This window comes from Numida meleagris, chromosome 7 (genome assembly GCF_002078875.1).
Source record: "Numida meleagris isolate 19003 breed g44 Domestic line chromosome 7, NumMel1.0, whole genome shotgun sequence".
Taxonomy (NCBI): Eukaryota; Metazoa; Chordata; class Aves; order Galliformes; family Numididae; genus Numida; species Numida meleagris.
In genome coordinates, this window is record NC_034415.1 from 14,138,636 (window position 1) to 14,157,154 (window position 18,519).

The 18,519-nt window shown below is 36.4% G+C and overlaps 1 protein-coding gene across 7 annotated transcripts in view; it reads left to right on the forward strand.

The window, feature by feature from the left end:
- Positions 1–18,519, forward strand: part of EVI5 (ecotropic viral integration site 5) — a 66,792-nt gene that overhangs the window by 36,723 nt on the left and 11,550 nt on the right. For 6 of the 7 annotated variants that reach the window (XM_021404788.1, XM_021404782.1, XM_021404787.1 and 3 more), the window contains 2 exons: positions 2,901–2,996; positions 13,716–13,811. In XM_021404788.1, coding sequence (XP_021260463.1) covers positions 2,901–2,996; positions 13,716–13,811 — 192 coding nt within the window. The remainder of the gene's footprint in view (positions 1–2,900; positions 2,997–13,715; positions 13,812–18,519) is intronic. The other variant, XM_021404783.1, reaches the window with a different exon arrangement.

Genomic DNA, 18,519 nt, shown 5'->3' on the forward strand with positions numbered 1-18,519 from the left:
CTTCACTCTGTTTCCAAAAGGTGTTTGCAGAGTTTTTATAAAATCAGCTAGAGCTGAGCAGCCAGTAATTTCTAAATAGATTATTAGTTATTAGTATATTAAGATTCATCCTGTAATAAGGTGAATTCCACTTACTGTACTGTGGTTGCAGGTTTGGCAACTTGAGAGCAGATGCTGTTACATAATTTAAGCTGATCATACCTTGTATCATTAATCAGAGTCATATTCTGTAATCTGTAATTGGCAACTTTTTGCTAGTTTTACCTTAGTACTTTCCATAAGGAAAATGAAGCTGGTTGTTGTACAATTCAGTTTTTAACGTATTTAAGAACAGTGAATAACTTGGACATACTCTAGTTATTCTCTAAAGCATTCCAGTTTTTTTGTTAGGTTTTCATGTCTTAAATGGAACCTGAATCTCAGGTGCAGTGAAGATGTAAATTTTACTGACTCTTATCAAAAACTCTAAGGAAACAAATCACTCCTCGTAATCACTTCCATCAGCTGTTTTGTTTAGCAAAATCACTGTTTTCAAGTGCTATTTTTTTGATGCTGAAGTTGTTCTTATTGATTTATTTTACATTCACATCTTGGCAACGTGTCTTAGTGAATTCTGTAACTTTGGATTGCTTTTTCACAGTAAAGGTCCTTGTTAATTTTTGATGTTGTGTGGGGTGTAGGCAATATTTTGAAGGCCTTTTGAATATAAAAGGAGTAGTACATTGTTTTACAGATTTAATACGAATGTTGTCATCAAAAAATTAAGGAATATTGAGCAATACATGAGTTCAGCTGTTCTCTCACACTCATTAAACTTTATATTGTTATTTCATATTCATGAAAAACTTCAATTTCAAACGAACTATATGATGATATACTATTAAGTGAAAAATGAGAGGGTATTAAGAGACATTGTCCTTTTGACAGTTGGTTTGTTTCCTTGACTCTACGTTTTCAAAATACTGGAAGGGTGATTTTTTATTAGCTTAATCTAAGAATCATAACAAATCTTTTGTTTTGGAAGAGGCTATTATAGGTCCCCCAAGCAATGAAGCAAGTTCCTGCTTGGGATTGTTTAAGGTTATTTCACTGTGTGAACTAAGGGAAACTTTAAGTTTTGAGAGGTGAAGTAAAAACTGAAATAGAAGGAAGCATTGTTATGCCTGTCAAGCCAAAATGTTGTGACATTACTTCTTTTTTTGTTCTAACTGGGTTTACAAAAAGCCTGTGTATCCAATGATTACTGTGTTAGGAGATACAAGTGTGAAGGGCTGAACTACAGCAATAACAACAAAAAACAAACAGCTATGTTCTGGAGCTTGTCTCTCTTGAAACAGTATCTTAAAATACTTAAGTAGAAGTTAAAACTTGTGTAGCAAGCTGCATCTCATAGTACCTGTGCAGTTACTGTTTTCTGTTACTGGTGTGTACTACATTAAGGCTTTTTCTTTTTATCTGATTGCCACCTCTACAGCAAGGACTTCACTTCAAACTGTTTTCTTGAAACACAGCAATAATCTCTCTAATCAGTTGTGTTAAAGAACTTATAACATAAGAGCTGTGTCTTCACCCCAGTTGTCTTTCCTCTCCTGTCAGCTCCTGTGGTATTTATTGAGCACATGCCTTGTTTCAGTGATAAAGCATCAGTGCTATCTAGAGCAACACTATTGACTCATCTCAGATATTCAAGTCAAACCAAGCCAAAGACAGTCACTTAGCTTACAGTTAACTACATGTGATCCTGTAGACTTGTGGGCTTGACTTCATGCAGGCAATCATGCCGTAGAATTTACCAATAATGGCTAAGCTTTGACTTTGGATTCCTCTAAAATGGAATTAGCTGACTACAGATTCTCTTAATTAGATACCGTAGAAAATGCAATTTCATTACAGGGCTCTTATTGAAAACATACAGCATCTCTTCAAGTAGCTACTGAGGATAAGTTTTGGCATGTTAAATTCAGCTTCAATCAAATTGTCTAAAAAATTAAGAGTTGTTAAGTGCTGTCAATTTGAAGCGCAGGTTAAATGAAGCACACATTAAAATAGCTGCAATACTGTAACTAACCTACAGTTATTTTGTATAACAATAGTTTGCAGAATTCCACCATTCTGCCATGAAAGTTGTACCTGGGACTCACCTGTCTCTTTTCTAGAAGTTGCACTCTAGCTGGAAGTTTTTTTGACCCATTATCTGTCCATCTTTTCTGTTGTTGTACCAAGCTGGTGACAAAATAAAACTGGTAGTTTTGTGTTCTCAAGTCTTTAGGGCTGACTTCTTAAAACAGAAAATAGAGAAACTTCCTTCTCTTGTCAAAACTCAAGTTGCAAATCACTATTAAACTTACAGCAGGAATCTGTTCATTAGTTACAGGCATTAGAGTTTTATCCTAAATGGTATTGCAGGTCTTTGTTGCATACTGTGACAAAGATAGCTGAACACAAATGAGGTTGAGAATATCTTGTTATTGCACCTTTCTCTAAAAGCAATTAAGAACAGATAAGTAACTTCAGTGTATCTTTGCTGTCTGTTAACAAAAGCAGAAGCTCAAGAATGACCTGATCTTCTGTTATTAGCTTGTTGATACTTTTTTTCTTAATTTACATTGTAGTGTTTATAGAACAAAACCTATGTTTCTTAGACCTGGACCTTTGTGGACAATATTTTTCAAAGTTTCATGGATATTAGGTGATTGTAGTTTGGATTTAGTATTAGATGTTCACACAATTCTATGGGCTATAAAAAAAAAAAATTGGGGGTCTTTAGAATATATTTTATCTGTAGGCATGGTATTCTTCTGCAGCATGAGTTCTCTTTATGTAGTTCTGAGTACAAACAGTGTGCAGTCGTTGATTGAAGCTGTTGTTACGGGTTAGCTTTAATTTATTCTTCCTTCCAGAGTAAAGAAGAAGTGATGGCAGTGCGGCTCCGTGAGGCAGACCGCATAGCAGCCGTGGCTGAACTCCAGCAGCATATTGCTGAATTAGAAATCCAGGTAACAAGTGATGATATTAAACATGTACTTCATACTCCTTACTTTTTTACCTTTTTCCTTTCCTTCACTTTCTCTTTTTAACCTGTTGTGAATACAAGACATTACTTTGCAAAGTGGGGTAATGCTATCTTGCTGAGTGTGCCTCCTCTGTAAGCGAAGGCCTTACATTTACCTTCTGGATGTACTAGTGAGCTTCTAGTAATTGTTTCTGTACAAGCACCGTATGACTTCTTCTGTATTTGTTTTTACTTGTAATTAGTAATTTTCGACGCTGTATCAGGTTGGAAGCATACTATCAAAAAAACACATTTTAATTTCAGCAAATGTTCTTGTCTGCGCTTAATTTTCTGCTATGATCAGAGGTGGAGGATTTGTTGCAAAACTTATATCCATTATTTACTTAAACCAGTAATTTTAATTTATCTCTTCAGAATCTGAAGATGCGTTCTGTAGCCCTTGTGCAGTTCCTTATGCTCTGTTCCTTTTTTCTTATGAACTCGCTTCTCCATTAATGAGAGAACTGTAAATGATTTCTATTTTTTTGGCTTTGAGAAATCTTCATGGGTTACTGTAGACTGTCTTTAATGTATTCATACAGTGTTTCTCTACCTGAATTTTGTTGTCTGTCTGCAAAGGTTTTCTTAGTTGTTAATCCTTCAGTGCTTCTTGTCTAGTTTCCTTATTTTTAACTGGTAATGCTAGTGTCTGATTTCCCTCTGAAATCTCTCCTTCAAGATAACTTCATTTTATGGTGTCAAAGCTCAACTACTTGCATCTTTTTCAACTCTTCACATATGGTATTAACTTGCTTCATAAAACAGGTTTTTATTGCTCCTTAACTCTTGGTTACCATCTTGCTAACAGCATGTGAGGATCAGGTTGAGTAACATGTTCTCATATTGTTTCTATAAGATCAACTTGTTTTATGTAAATGACTGTACAAATAAATTTGATGGAGCTTGCATAAAGAATTTTCACTTTGAATATCTTTTCCTGTAGTGCAGCAGGCACCAAATCTACTAAAAGATAAAGCAATCATTTGATCACATAATGCTTAGATAACGCTGTGATGAGTACATTAAAACTATGTAGATAAGTTAGTATTGCATGTGACTCAGTTATATTCTAGACAGATAATAAGAGAATAGCTGAGTTCAGGTCAACCTTTTCTTTCTGTGTCGGCAATCTATCTGTAAAATAATTGTTTTTATTGATTTCAAACTATGTGGTTTTGCAGGTGAGGAATCAGTAGCTGACTTTGCTTTTTTTCCTACTTCAACACTGGTCATCATGATAACTTTGTTTGGCTAATATGGGTCTTCCAAAACGCACTATAGTTCTGGTGTTGTGAAACAAGAATCCAACTATCTATTTTCTCTCACTCATTAGAATTGGATTTTTTATGTGAAAAAAGTCTATTTTCTGTGGTTTGACTGATCAAATCTTCAGTGCTTAATGATCTTATAGCTCTCTCCTATTCCCTTTCCATATTTCTGCCTAAGCTATGGGTGTCAGAATTGTATGCAATTTTTTTAATATCATGGGCATTTAAAGAAGGTAAGTGCCTGAAGGGTAATCCATTTTGTAAGTCTGCCTTTTACATGCAAAGACTTCACTGTCCCTGTTTTGTCATGATATTGCACTGTCTCATCTTCACTGGTTTACTCACATCATCTCTCCTTCCTTTTCAGTCATTTCTTTGTATGATGCAATCTTTAGTTATGTTTTTCCATTTTTCTCAATTTCTAGGTTGCTTTCTTTTGTTTCCTACTGAAGTGCGTTTCAAGTTCCAATCTTTTTTTGTCATCTTAAATGATCACCTGCTAATGATTTCTTCATCTGTAGCCTCTTAAGATCCATTCTTATGTACAAATGAGTGACTGTACTTTCTTTATGTATAGTCGGAGCATGAAGTCATTTTGTGGCTGTGGTATGTGCTTCTTATGAGTTTCCATGTTAGAGTTCAGTGAACTACTGATCTCAAGCTTACATTAGTCTGAAATATAGCTTGTATAATTGTGCACTACATGTTTTGAGTGTTAACTTCATACATTTAAAACACAAGTGGTTTAATAGAAGCAAGTTCCTCTTATGTCTTTTCTTTCGCACTGCAGACTTGTCTTGAAATGTTTCTATTGTGCTGTGAAAGATTCTTTTTTTGCCTGTAGAACCTTACACAAATAGATATTTGACTGGTGTTTTTTATAGCCAATATAAAACTTAAAATCAGAACTTTCTTTTAGGTATTCAGGCTCAAAGGTGTCTGAAACATCTGCAACAACAACAAAAAATACTAATGGAGTTGTAAAGTCTTAACTTTCAAAGCTAGCAAGCTAAAAGATGGTATGGATCCTACAGCTTCAACAAAACCTGCTTTTTAAGGAACCAGCAAGTCTCAATATGAGGATGAGATACTGGATAACTTTTTCCTCATTAGAGAAAGAGCTGCCTCTCATTCTTTTCCATTCAGCTTGTCACTGGAATGCTGTGACCTGATGTCAGCAGTGGAGGGCCTTTTAATCGTGGCTTGCCTTAATGACTTCAAATACAACACTTAATATAAAGTGCATGTAACTAATTTTGGAGCATAGATGTCTCAAACTAATTATGCTGAATAAGAAGCATCATAAATAGGTCTGCTTGTGATTATTATTTCTAAGCTGATGAAGAGGGGAAGTTAACTTTCCACATAACCTTCATTTTTTGTGTGTGTGGGAAACGGTGATTTTCTAGGAAGCAGGGGAAAACCTAGGGATTCTGTGCGAGGTCCACATGGTCCATAGCAATGCTTGACCTAAATCATATATTTTTTAAATGTTTGTGTAGGTGTAGGTGTGAGACATTGGCATTAACTTTTGCAGAGCGTCACTACTCCCACACATGAACTGTTCTGACATAGACAAATGCTAGATTTAAATCACAGTTTGAGGTCATTCTTAGTTCTGGTTAGCTATAATGACAAGTTGAAGGAGGTAGTTCTATCATTTAATAGTAGATATAACTTTGTAGCAAGATCTCAGTTTGCTGTGGTACTAAGTTATTTTTATGTATTCTGAATGTCATTTTATCTTAGGCATTGAGTTCTTGATGCTGATCTGTTAGACTTCTGCGTAAATGTGTTGAAGTGCGAAAATAATCCATGAACATTCTTACTCAGAAAAGTCTGAGACATTCCTTAATGATGACATAATTGGAATGCCCAACTCACAGAAGCAATGGAGAAAAAACCTTGATGCTGTGTATGAGCAAAGGTGTGCTTTGTCAGCTTTTGTTTTTTCCTCTGCCCTTTTCTTATTTTTTTCCCATCACCAGTTCAAGTCATAAAACCCTTAGGAAGCAAGCATCACATCAAGTACTTAACAGGCTTCTCAGTTTTGAATAAAATGCTTTACCTAATCATTAAAAACTGAATGATGGATTTCTAGATGTCTAGGCTGATAGTTTGGCCAAAACTACTCAGCTGTAGAATGCAGGTCTCTCACTTCTGTGAGAAAGTGAAACATCATGTGAAGAGAACAGCTTAAACCCAGTATGGAGGTAGAAACCCCTTTTGTCTCATCCTTTTGTAAGAAATAGGCAGCTGGGACCAAGAAATGGATATTCTGTTTATGCTAGTAGTCCATCAGTGAATTCCCTGAGGTTTGCTTCCTCAGGGAATTAATCTTTCTTGTTATCACTTGATCTGGTGTGATAGCTTCAAACTACAACATGCAAATGCTTTTAATTCCTTAATATCTACCTTTAAAATACTGTTACTTCTGGTCTGTCTCTATACTTTCTTAAAGCTCTCAAGAAAACCTACCAAGCTTCACTACGCTTCTGGTCTGTAAGAGAAGGTGTTCTGATCATATATAGTTGGTCCTGTTGGTCATTCAACACTGGTGGGATTTTTTTTTGTTGTGGGTTTTGTTTAAGCTTTCCTTGTAACAGCTGAAGGGAGGACAGGCTAAAAAATGAGAGGGGTAAGAAAAAATGGTTTTGGAGAAATTCAGGCGAGGCTAAATAAGTTGCAGTTATCAGTTAATGTTAGTCAGCTGGCCAAGGTAAGGAGCACTGTGCCAGTGAAGCATGGACACTGGGAAAGCTGTGGACTCTGTTCTGCATTTTAATGTTTCTCTCCGTTTCCATTGAGATTAGTGACTTGTTGTTATCCTCCTAAAATAGTCCATGGCTAGTTTGGGATGTGGAGATGCAGAGCACATTTCTATTACAGAAAACTAGTTTTATGTGTGAGTAATCTCAATAGGAAAACTCTTCTGTTGGTTAGGTTGATCTGGTCAGGGGGTAACATCACTTCCTTCTTGGTGTGTTTCCTGGCAGATTCGGAGAATTGTCGCATTTACCCATGTTTAACCATGTCAAAGCTGCTTTAAGAACAACTGTAAAGGAAGTCCATGATTGTGCTAGTTCTCTTTCCCCTAGTTAAACCTCTAGCACTATTTCTCTAGAATGAAGCCCTTCTATGGCCTCTGTTTAATAAATTTTCCAAGTACTGACTGTTGAGTAAAGAAATTGTTTCCATGTTTTCAAATTACAGGAAACTTTTTTCTCTTATCAATAGTGGTATGTGATGTTAGTGATGTGTTTTTTGAAAGTCTAGAATGAGTCACTGTAAAGTCACTGAAAGGACACTAGTTACCACATTTACCTTTCTGCATAAACTTCATTTACATCTTAGTGCTCTGTCTTGCCACAGAGGTAAGAGTTTAAAAACCTACCCTGAAAAGAGGCTGAGGTAGGTTGTTACTAAGTGAATATTTTAAGTCAGGAAAAAAAAATCAAGGGTATTTAGGAAATATCCGTCCCCTTAGACATTCTTAGTAAAGCTGATAGATTGTTATCTGAGGAACAGCTGTCTTGTGTCTCTTCATTTTGACTGCCAGTAAAGCCACTGATTTGGGTTTTGTGTTTTTCATAGTTATTAGTGAAAAAGATCCCTAGGTATTCTCTATTTAAATGGTGTAATTTCTGACATTTATTTTCCTACTCTGATCATCAAGAGTATATTGGAAAACCTCTACTGTTGGAATGCAGCTGGAATTCTATTATTTTAACCTTCATTATCTTAAACATTCCTTAGTTTAGGAGCGAAAGTAGGCATAAGATCTCCAAGGTGTTTCAGATGTTTTTGATGAATTTCTAATTTGAACTTCATTTTATCATAACTAGTAACTACACTTGATTTTTATGTGGGATACTATATGGTAACAGTTTCAGATATTTAATTAAGATTAGCAGTCTCTGAAGCAATTTGTCTTCATGCTGTTCGGTTGCCAGCTGTGTATCTTGGTCCTGTGCTGGCAGAGGTTGGGAGCTCTATATACTAAAGAGTTGCATACATCAGGTAAACATGCTGCTGAAGACTCAGTACTGCTTGGGAAGGTACAGAAATGCTTTTCTCTTAAAAAGTCAGCCAAAGGAGGGCTTCAGTCTGAGACTACAGCCATGTATCTCAATTGATACTTCTTTGTGGGCAGAATTTTTCCTCTGTTTAAGCAGCAAAACTTTGAGGAAAAGATTTATTCTCAGGTGCTCTTGTAGTAGATCTTGGTATGCAGACAAGTACAGTAACTCTAGTACTTCAGAACAGAGTGAGGGAGGTGGGAGCTTCCACAACTGAAGGGGCTTAAGTATTTTAGCGGTTGCTGCTTTTGCTCTTCAGGGCTCATTCCCTGCCCTTCCACTGTCTGTGCTACTCCCTCTTTATACAGCATCTTGAGTCGGAGGTTGGACTGCATTTGGGCTGCTTAATCTGCTACAAGTACCTTTTTCTTGAGCAGAGCTAATACCTGTCCACCAGGTTGGGTTTGTTTTTTTTTTTTTCCCCTGGTACGGAGATTTCTGACTGTGTCAGTGCTGGAGGATCTGGTCATTTGAAAGAGACAATAAGACTGGGGGTGTGGGCAAAATTGAAATAATGGCTTTTGAATGACATAGCACCAACTAGTACTAATTTCTAAAAACCTTCCTGGGAAGGGGAGATGGGTGCTGTAATGTTGCCAATATGCAGGAGCAGTATACCATGGAAATTCATGTAGAGATTGTTTTACTTGTGACGGGGGTTTTCAAACAGAAACTCCTTGATTCTAGAGTTGCCTAACTTTCATTCTTTCGCTGTTCCAATTACTTATTCCTTTTTGCTTCTTGATGTTATCTAGTTTCTTTAAGTACGTTCATTTCCAACTTAGAATGTCTACTAATTGCCAGGAGGCCAGGCATTCTTTGTATTGTGACCTCTCCAAATAACACAAATTTTCTCCAATAGTGCTCTATCTTTTAAAAAAAAAATCAACAAAGAAACAATAACCACATCCTATGCATACAGTATTAGATCTTTAAACTCTTGTGAAGAAAGAGATTACTAATTGCTTATGTTATTTCCTTTTAAAAGGTGTGATATCCATACCTCAAACACATGTTAAGATACCACTTATATTTTAACATTCCTTTTTTGAACCAGTCCAGTTGATCTGAGAGTTTTCTGAAGAAATACAAAACTACTGAAGCACAACATAAAACCAGCAGAGTTAAATGCTTGGTTCCTGCTGAACTAAATGGTACAACAGGAAGCATTCAATAACTCATAAAAGCAGCTTATTTTTTCTTCTGTCAATGAGACCATTTAGCAAATGAGGAAGCCAAAGCAGTTTGCAGCCAAAGTATATGAAAATGTGATTTAATGAAAGCAGATAACTTCGTTGGTACTGCTTTTTTAAATTGTTCTAAATCTGGTTTTGACTTCTTTAAAGGAAGACCTTGAGTAGAGCAGTTAGCTCCACTTTTTTTTTCTAGGAAGCTTTAAACAAGATGGGTTTTATTTCCTCTTTGCTTGAACACTCTTACTATTTAAGACAGATGAGATCAGGATTTTCATAATCTTTTTTTTCTGTGGAAGACTCGACAGATCAATCCATACTAAAAACATGCATCCTCCAGCACATCTACATGTCTTGACACTTGAAACATGAAACTAGCAATAGTAATAGGACTGACAAAGAAGAAATGCATCAAGACTGTTCTGAATGTAGGCTCAGACCTTCTAGGGCTTGGACTACAGACTCTCTTTTGGGCAGGTAGTCCTTTGTTCCCCAACTCAAGTTATTCTTGAAATAGGTACTCGGTAGTAAACTAATTGCAACAGGCATATCCTGCAAATAGTATGCTGAGTAATCATCAAGAGTTCACCAGTATTTGCTGCCTTAAGTACTGAATTGTTCCAGATTCTCTTTGGTGCTCGTTATATCTTCACTTCTCACTTTCTTTCCCACTTCTGTGTCACTTGCAGCCTAACTAATTCCCTGTCCCTCTTTTCAGGGCAAGTTTAATTCCCATTCAGAACTGAGAACAAGGAACTCTATCAAATTGCTCTATGCCACGTGACTAGATCAGTTTGAGGAGTTAACAAATTTTACCTATGTAATATGGTGTCATATTTGAGGCTGAAAAAGCCAAGCTGAAGTTGCTAAAGCTTTCTTAATAAGCCACTAAGCTGAACATGAACTGCAATCCCATGTGTGGCTTTCTTGTGTGAGACAAATGTGTTGAACATCAGTATGCTTACTGTATTCACTCTTAAGTAGTCACAGTGGCATGAAGATTAGTGCCCAAGTGCGTCTAATGTAATCTAGAATTATGATGCACAAGAGGGAATCTAACCTGCAGGGGGGACAGAATTTGGGGTTCCTATTAGTGCAGTGGTGATTTTTGCTATTTAAAGATATACAGGCACTGACAATAGTCATTGAAAAGAGATCTTAGGACATTACCAAGATCCCTTGATTAATAAAAGTTCTTAGTGTTTTTTTATTTTAATGGTAGTCAGAAAGTACAAGATACTGTTGTGTATCTATAACCTTGTGTAGGTTGAGAATGAGATCTAGAACTACAGAATTTTTAGGAGAAAGTATTTGTGATATTCCAGGAAAAAAAAATAGTAGGGAAAGACATTCCTGTTGCTTTCTGGAGTAGTAATGGGAACTGCACATACTAAAAGCTTTCTGCCATCAGGTTTTGATCTCTATCAACTGTCACAGTGAAAAACTAGTGTTAAAGAATGTTATAGCCAAAATTTAAGCTGCTCAAATTAAAATTTGCCTTTGATTAATAAATGCTTATCAGAAACTGAAAATTACTAGTGAGTAATATGAGTTTAATATAAATATAAAATGATTGGAAAACAAAACAGTTTTGTATAATATTTTTTAGAATATGCATATGTATTGAAGAGAAATATCAGTATCTTACAGTTCTATAGAATGATGGGTAACAAGGGTTCATATATTGACAGATGAACACCAATATTTTGTAATTGCTTTTATCTGGCAGGTGTGCATTTTCAGCTGTCTGCTTATCTGATTTATAGAAAAAATATTTTTGTAGGAACTGAAAAATATTTTAATGGTAGAATGTATGATAACTGCATGTTTTCCAGTGGTTTGCTTGCACACCTGTGTGAGTGCCTTTTACAGAAGTGATGATATTAAACAACTCAGAAGGAAAAATAAAATAGGTAAAAAATACATCTTTGTTCATCTTTCTAAGCAGCAGCAGCAGCTATGAAGAATATTCTGATAAATAGCCTAAAATTAGCGTGGCACCCTTCCAATATACCCACTGTAAAATAGGCTTTGTAGCTTACAGAACATGGACTTAAACAGTTAGTTAGAAGTACTGGTGGTTTTTAAAATTTTTGTAGCTAGATAAAAGGATCTTCTGACCTCTAGTGTTTTGAATGCTGCAAGAGGAAGTTGCAGCAGAAGTTTTCTTTGAAAAATGTGTGTGTAGAAAATCACATTGCAGGGTTCCTGTGCTAAGGGCATTTTGAACTGTCACCTCTACAAAATCTGTAAGTTCTGAAAGGAAAACCGAAACTTTCTTTGACCTTCGTTAATGACAAAGACCTTGCAAGCCAGGTTTATATTGGCATTCAATTTAAGGAGGTAGACTGTTTTTCCATGAACAAACAATGTTAAATTGTTCTGTGATATATGTTTACTTTAGTGTTATCTAGAGTAAAAATCATTTAAGATTAATAATATATAATTCCCAATGATATAAACTCTATACGGTATATAGTAGCAGCTTCCAGCTATTTGTGCAGCGCTGAATTTAAGTGAGTAAATTGTATCGACTTTGCTGTTAGCTTATAACAACTTGGAAATGCCTGCTTCATGTCCTCTTGTGCGCTCAATTCTAATGTAAACTCACATGCTTACTACACTCTAAAAAGGCTGTGGCGTCTGTCTTATATTTAGTGTAAGAACCTGGCTTTACATTTGCTTTCTGATACCATGCTTCATGGTTACATAGTAATTTGTAATCAAAGGAACGAGATGCTAAAATGGAAAAGTCCATTTCAAATGAAGGACTTAAGTGAACGTTTCTTCCATGTGCTCCTGCTGTCACAGGAGATGAAATCATTCTTGTCTAAATTCTTAGCATCAATGAAGCTTTTTCTGTATATGAATGTAAACTGTATTATTTTTGTTCTGCAAGTTATGTTCCTTCTGTTTGTATTTCTAAATACTACTAGTTCCCCTTATAAAGAGAGATGAGTTTTTTTATATATACACACACGTAGTTTTTTTTAACCTCTTTAGCACAGGAAAAATAGTGTTACTTCACACTTTGTGTGTGTGAATTTGAGCCATAGGTTGGCTTGGAACTGAATTCAATATGTTATTATGCACTGCTATTCCATTGTAGTTTATGTGAGTTAACAGTAAATATCACAAAGTAACTTTGTAATGTGTACTCTGATACAAAAAAAAACAACTCTAAAAGAAATACATTTGAGACTGCAAACACTGACATTACTCAGGGTTCTTCTCTTCATGTAGTAATATGGTTTGGAAGGCAGTGCATTGCTACTGCCTTCCTGGCACACGTTGTGTCCTGGTGCTGATGTTTCAGGGAAAGCTCTGTCAAAGCTTTTTGCTTTGTATTTTGAAGAGTAGCTGACACCTCTCATTCTACAAGGTACTGAAATTCTGTTTGCAAATTACTTTGAGCTTGCCTGTTGAAATTCATTGTTTGCTTTCTTCAAGCATAAATAGGAATTTAGTGAAATGAACTACAGCTAGAAAGCTATGTTCCATGTACAGTTGGATTTCTGTAATGTATTGGTTGTATGTGATTTGCAGTTGGTGCTAAGACTTATATAAAGTATCTGCCAGAGTTGGTGGCTGCTTCAGAAATTGCTTATCTGGGGGGGAAAAATACCCAACAGTCTTTTTTTTTTTTGAGATCTACCAAGGATTTGGTTTGGTCACATTAGAGACAAGCTGCAAGTTAGTGTTGTAGGCTTTAACGTTTCAAGATGAAGTCATCTGCAGTTAATAGCTACGTTTTACTTGACAAATGTCCTCTTCATTTCTTTCTCATCGTACAGTTTCATTGCATCTCTTATAGCAATGCTATTAGGGGATGTTCCTCTCTTCCCTTCTGCTTTGTGGTGTTCCTACACAATAAATATCACTATATTTTAAAACTCCTTAAGAGAAAACTAAACTTGTCATACCTAGTGTTCCGTAGTAGATCAACTTGTTCTGAGCTGCTGATGCCCCTGGATACCTGCGGAAAACTTCGTCTAAGTAGAAAATGCTGAGCAGTGTGCGTGGATATCTGTGTGCAATAAAAATGTGCAGACAACTAAAACAGCATTTTAAGATTGTATATTTGTGAACAATTTGAATAAGATTCTTTTTTTAACCAAAACAGAAAGAAGAAGGGAAGATTCAAGGGCAGCTTAATAAATCTGATTCTAACCAGTATATCAGAGAACTGAAAGATCAGATAGCTGAGCTGCATCATGAGGTAAGTGATAAAATGCTGCCTGATCTCTTGTACCTTTTGTCGTATCTCTTAAGTGTAGCAGGTTTTACTTTTCAAGTAGCTGTTAGAGATTTGTTACCTGATTTTTGGCAATGTAAGTTATTTTAAATGAATGCAATAAAACAAATACTCATGTATGCGTATTGTTCTTGTATCCTTGTGTGTAAGAAAACTAAAATTTGCTTAAATATATGATTTGACATTACCGAGGGTGACATTTCTTCCATCTTGTTAATTTCATGAGTTGATTGTACGTTGCTGTGTTGTATCTGCTGTGCTCAGAGATGCAAGTATGAAAACAAGCTCCTTTGCTTTTATTTGGTACAGGTCTTAAGGCTAATTCAATTAGAAACTAAACTGTGTTTGCATATGCAGAAGAGTCTGTAGGGATCTCTTCTGGTGTTTGTCATGAGGATTAATTTTGTGGTAGTGTACCGAGATTGCTTAAAAAGAAAAAGGATGCTTGCTTAATATTGGTTAACAGATACCGTTCTTAACTGCCAAAACCTTTGACCTATGAAATTTCTATCTTCAAACTTTCTTGCTCTAATTGTTGTAGTAACTGTTAGATAAAAAGATCAGAGGGTCCTGAAACCGAAATGGCTTATGTAACCTCTGTGCTTACTGCCTTATTTCAGTTCATCCTGTATTATGAAGAAATGTCTTATTGCTGCACTGTGCAAAATGCCTGGTCACCTTTGCATTATAGACTGCTTCCATGTGCCTTGTAATACACAGCCCTTGTAGTAGTTAAAAACTGTAGTATGTAGGTCACTCTGGAAATAATGCCTTCTACTTATTTCCATGGAAATACAGATGACAGTATCTGATAGAGCAAATTCTCAGCTACAAAACACTATTGTTTACCACAGTCACTGCCAGTAGCCATGCATTTTCACCAGTGATGAACAAGAGCATGCATGCCGCACTTGTACAAATGTGTATGACCATCCCAAACATGGCTTGTCTTCCATGTTGCTGTCATCACTGCTGAAACACACCACCCACTTTCTCACTGTTCTCACATCTACTGTTTAGTCTCCGTAAATGTTCAGCAAGCATGGATGTTAGCAGTGCCATTTTTTTTCCACATGGAGGAATTCAGTGATGCACCTTTGCTTCATCTGCAGACACTATTCTGGCAGAGTGCCCCTCTGCTGCCATCTGTTGCACAGCAATAAAATGTAGTGGGGTATTGGAGGGAAGGTTCAACCTCTGCTACTATATCTCCAACGTGTGGCTGTAATGTCATGGACCAACATAATAAAATGGGAGTCATTACTTTGGGAGCAGACGGTGCACTATATATAAATACAAGTTATTAATTTTGTCTGCCTTTTTTAGAGCACATTCTTTCTTTGTGTATTGAGTGATGTTGTAACAATCTGAGTAGCATCCAGCTCTTAAGATCTATCCTTTAGGAGCTATGATATAGTGGAGGATCTCAGAATGCTCTCACTTCTGTAGATAGAAGATGGTCTCTAGCGCCATCAGTCCAGCACCTTTACCAATCGCTAAGCTCACTAAAAACAAATTTAAAAATCAGTAACCTGATGTTTTCCATTAAAGGACAATAAGCAGCTTGCTTTGTTTCTTATGAGAAAGTTACTTGTAGAATTGCCAAAAAGCCAGATACTTTGTATATTTTGCATTAAGAAAAAGTAAGGATTTATACTGCAGGGACTTTTAATAACTTTTTTCTTCTCAGTGCACGTTTAATTTTTTTATCTTTAGTAAAATGCAGAATTCATCTTCAATTTCCTGAAGGCAGCTGTCATTTCTCTCAAACTGAATTCATGTGCCTGTAAATCAATTATTGTTGATTTATTTTAGTAAATATGTCAGTCGCATCTGTGTTGATTCCCAAGAAAGTGAACAACAGCCATCTTTTGTCTTACACAACCTTTCAAAACTCAAAGAACTGGTGCATGATGAAAGGACAATCAGACTGCAGTACTTCTAGTTAGCAATAGTGAATCATCTGGAAAGTCATTGTATTTAGTGTCACCTTAGAGTTATGCTTCTCTTATTGATTGTTTTGCTTCATTGGGCACAAAGCTAGCTGCTTATCTTCTGCATTATGGCTTTCTTGTTGAAGGCTGAAACTGTGGCATGAAAACCCAAAATTTTAGGATTGCCACAGATGCAAGTAGGAAGTCATGGCCATAACTTTTCAGAGCTTTTGAAATCCACTAGACTCTTTGCATGTTCTCATGTTCTATTGCTATTTTTATTAATCAGTCTTCACAGCTAGTATTTTGTTCTTCCATTTTACTTCCATTTTTACATCTATATCTAAATGTTCCTAGCCTCTTCTAATTTACCAGGATTTTAAAATGCTGTCGCATACTGCACACATCTGACAGGCTGCAATTAGAATCAGAATTAGCTAGGTTGGAAAAGACCTACAAGATCATCCAGTCCAACCATCCACCTACCACCAATAACACCACTAAACCATGTCTCTCAACGCTGTATCTGAATGTTTCTTGAACACCTCCAGGGACAGTGACTCCACCACCTCCCTGGGCAGCCCATTCCAGTGCCTGACATCTCTTTCAGAAAAGCAGTATTTCCTAACATCCAGCCTGAATCTCCCCTGGCCAACTGCTGCCAAACAGCTTTGTTCCTTGTCATTAAATTCTGTAAGCTTGTCTCACCTGCCTTTGGTACAGAAGTAAGATCTGATGGTGCTGTAATCTGTCACTTGACCCTACAATTTAACCTGCTCTAACTGATACAAATGGCACGAGTATGCAGGCATTGCAAACTTTGTAACGTGGTTTGCATACTCTGATTTTACACGGAGTGCCGGAACTTCAGTGAAGTTCCTGTTGATTAGACACTTAAAATGTTAGGTGGAAGTAATTTCTATGAAAAAACCATCCCACTTCAGTAGGTAGCACTGAAGTAAGCAGCTAACTTGGAGGAGGGGTAATACATGGAAAGTTTGGGCTGCTCTCAATTTCCGCTATGCAAAGTTGAGGGCTTAAGGAAAACAGAGGTCATAAAGTAGCTTGTCATTTATGTTGAAATGAACTACTGGAGAGAGGAAAGGGGAGGAGGTACTTTGTTGTTTGCCACTTTTTTTTTTACACTTAATTCAAACTGAATGAAATTAAATGATTTACAAACTGCTTAAGTTCTTCATTTCATATACTCCCCCTTTGTGCATACAGTCACTGTATATATATTACACAGCAGCTGTTTCTGCTTCCTGTTGGATGTTGCAAGGCTCATATGTATTACCTAGATTACAGGAGTGGTACAAAAGATTAGAATTGACTTGTGTACCCACAAACTATACTGGCAGACCACAAGACACCTTTGGAGACAGAAGCAAGTGGTTTCCCGTATGTAAGACTTCGTGATTTAGGACTGAAATGCTTAAGGTCAAGTTATTTGAAGCAAATCTTTAAAATTTGTCCTTGTCATGCTGCTAGATAGTCTTTGTCTCTTGAATTGTTCTAATGAGCTTGTTTTGCTGTTGGATTTCAGTTTTTAATTTATTACTAATTTATTTCAAATGTAGCCTTCAGTTTAAAACTTAGCACAATTTTCATAATAAGCTAAAGGCCTAGTATGCATTGAAGTACCACAAAGCAAGCAGTCTCCACAACTTGTGATTGTAGAGCGTTCTGTAAAAGTATCATTCTGCTGCATGTTGTACAACTGCATTAGGGAACAGCTTCATGAAGCAGGAGCGGCAATATGTGGAACTTGGTGCTCGCTTCACTCAACATGAGTTTTTCCTTTATATTTGATAACCACTGACAAGAGTATAAAATTCAAAGTATGCAAAAATAGGAGAATGGCACTGACTACCTAAGTGAAGAACAGTAATGACATTTTTTTTAGTCACAAGTGGAAATTGTTATTATCTAGTTGGGATCAAATTCTTGTTTTCAAAGAACTAGCATTCGGAAGCTCTCTGAGATACTATGGTATGTCTAAAACTTCATTTTTAAGGTGCCAGTGTTGCCCGCTTCCTATTTTTTTAATGTAGTTTCAACACTTTTTAGATACATAGTACATCATAGAATAAGCTGTTGAAGGGTTTTGTTTAAAGCTCCGTTTTTGACAGCGCTTATACTTGAGGGATCTGGTAGTTGTTTTTAGCTCAGATGCGGCCAAAGAATACTCAAAACAGAATGATGCATTTTTCCTTTGTTCTAATGTAAGACAAGTCATTGGCACTTTTGACCTACAAAATATTCTTCATAATTCCTGCAGTTTCTACTCTTTATCTGTGTTCTTAGGTTAAAAAAGAAAAATCCGGATGAAGTTTGAGACATCTGTGGGGTCAAGGAAATTTGTGAATTTATCTGCGATTTTTGAGTGTAACTTTGAAACAATACTATGATCTTTGACATTACTTCCTGTTCCCAAGGAATGCACAGCCCCTATAAAAGACTAGATTAGGACTTGGCTGTGAACTAATTCTATAAACATAATACAGAGAAGATACGTGGGGTAAAATACAAGTTTTGAATATACCACCTGTTCAATGCCCTTCACTTTGCTTCTTATACTGTTTTCTAGTCACCTTCAGCAGCCAGCATAACTTGCCCCTCTAAGGGGGAAGATCAGCTAGTTACTACTCACTTGCCTTTGCTGTGCATTTATTCACTTCTCTGCCAGGGCACAAATTAAGATCCTCAAGTGAAATGGGAGGAGGGGGCAGGAATAA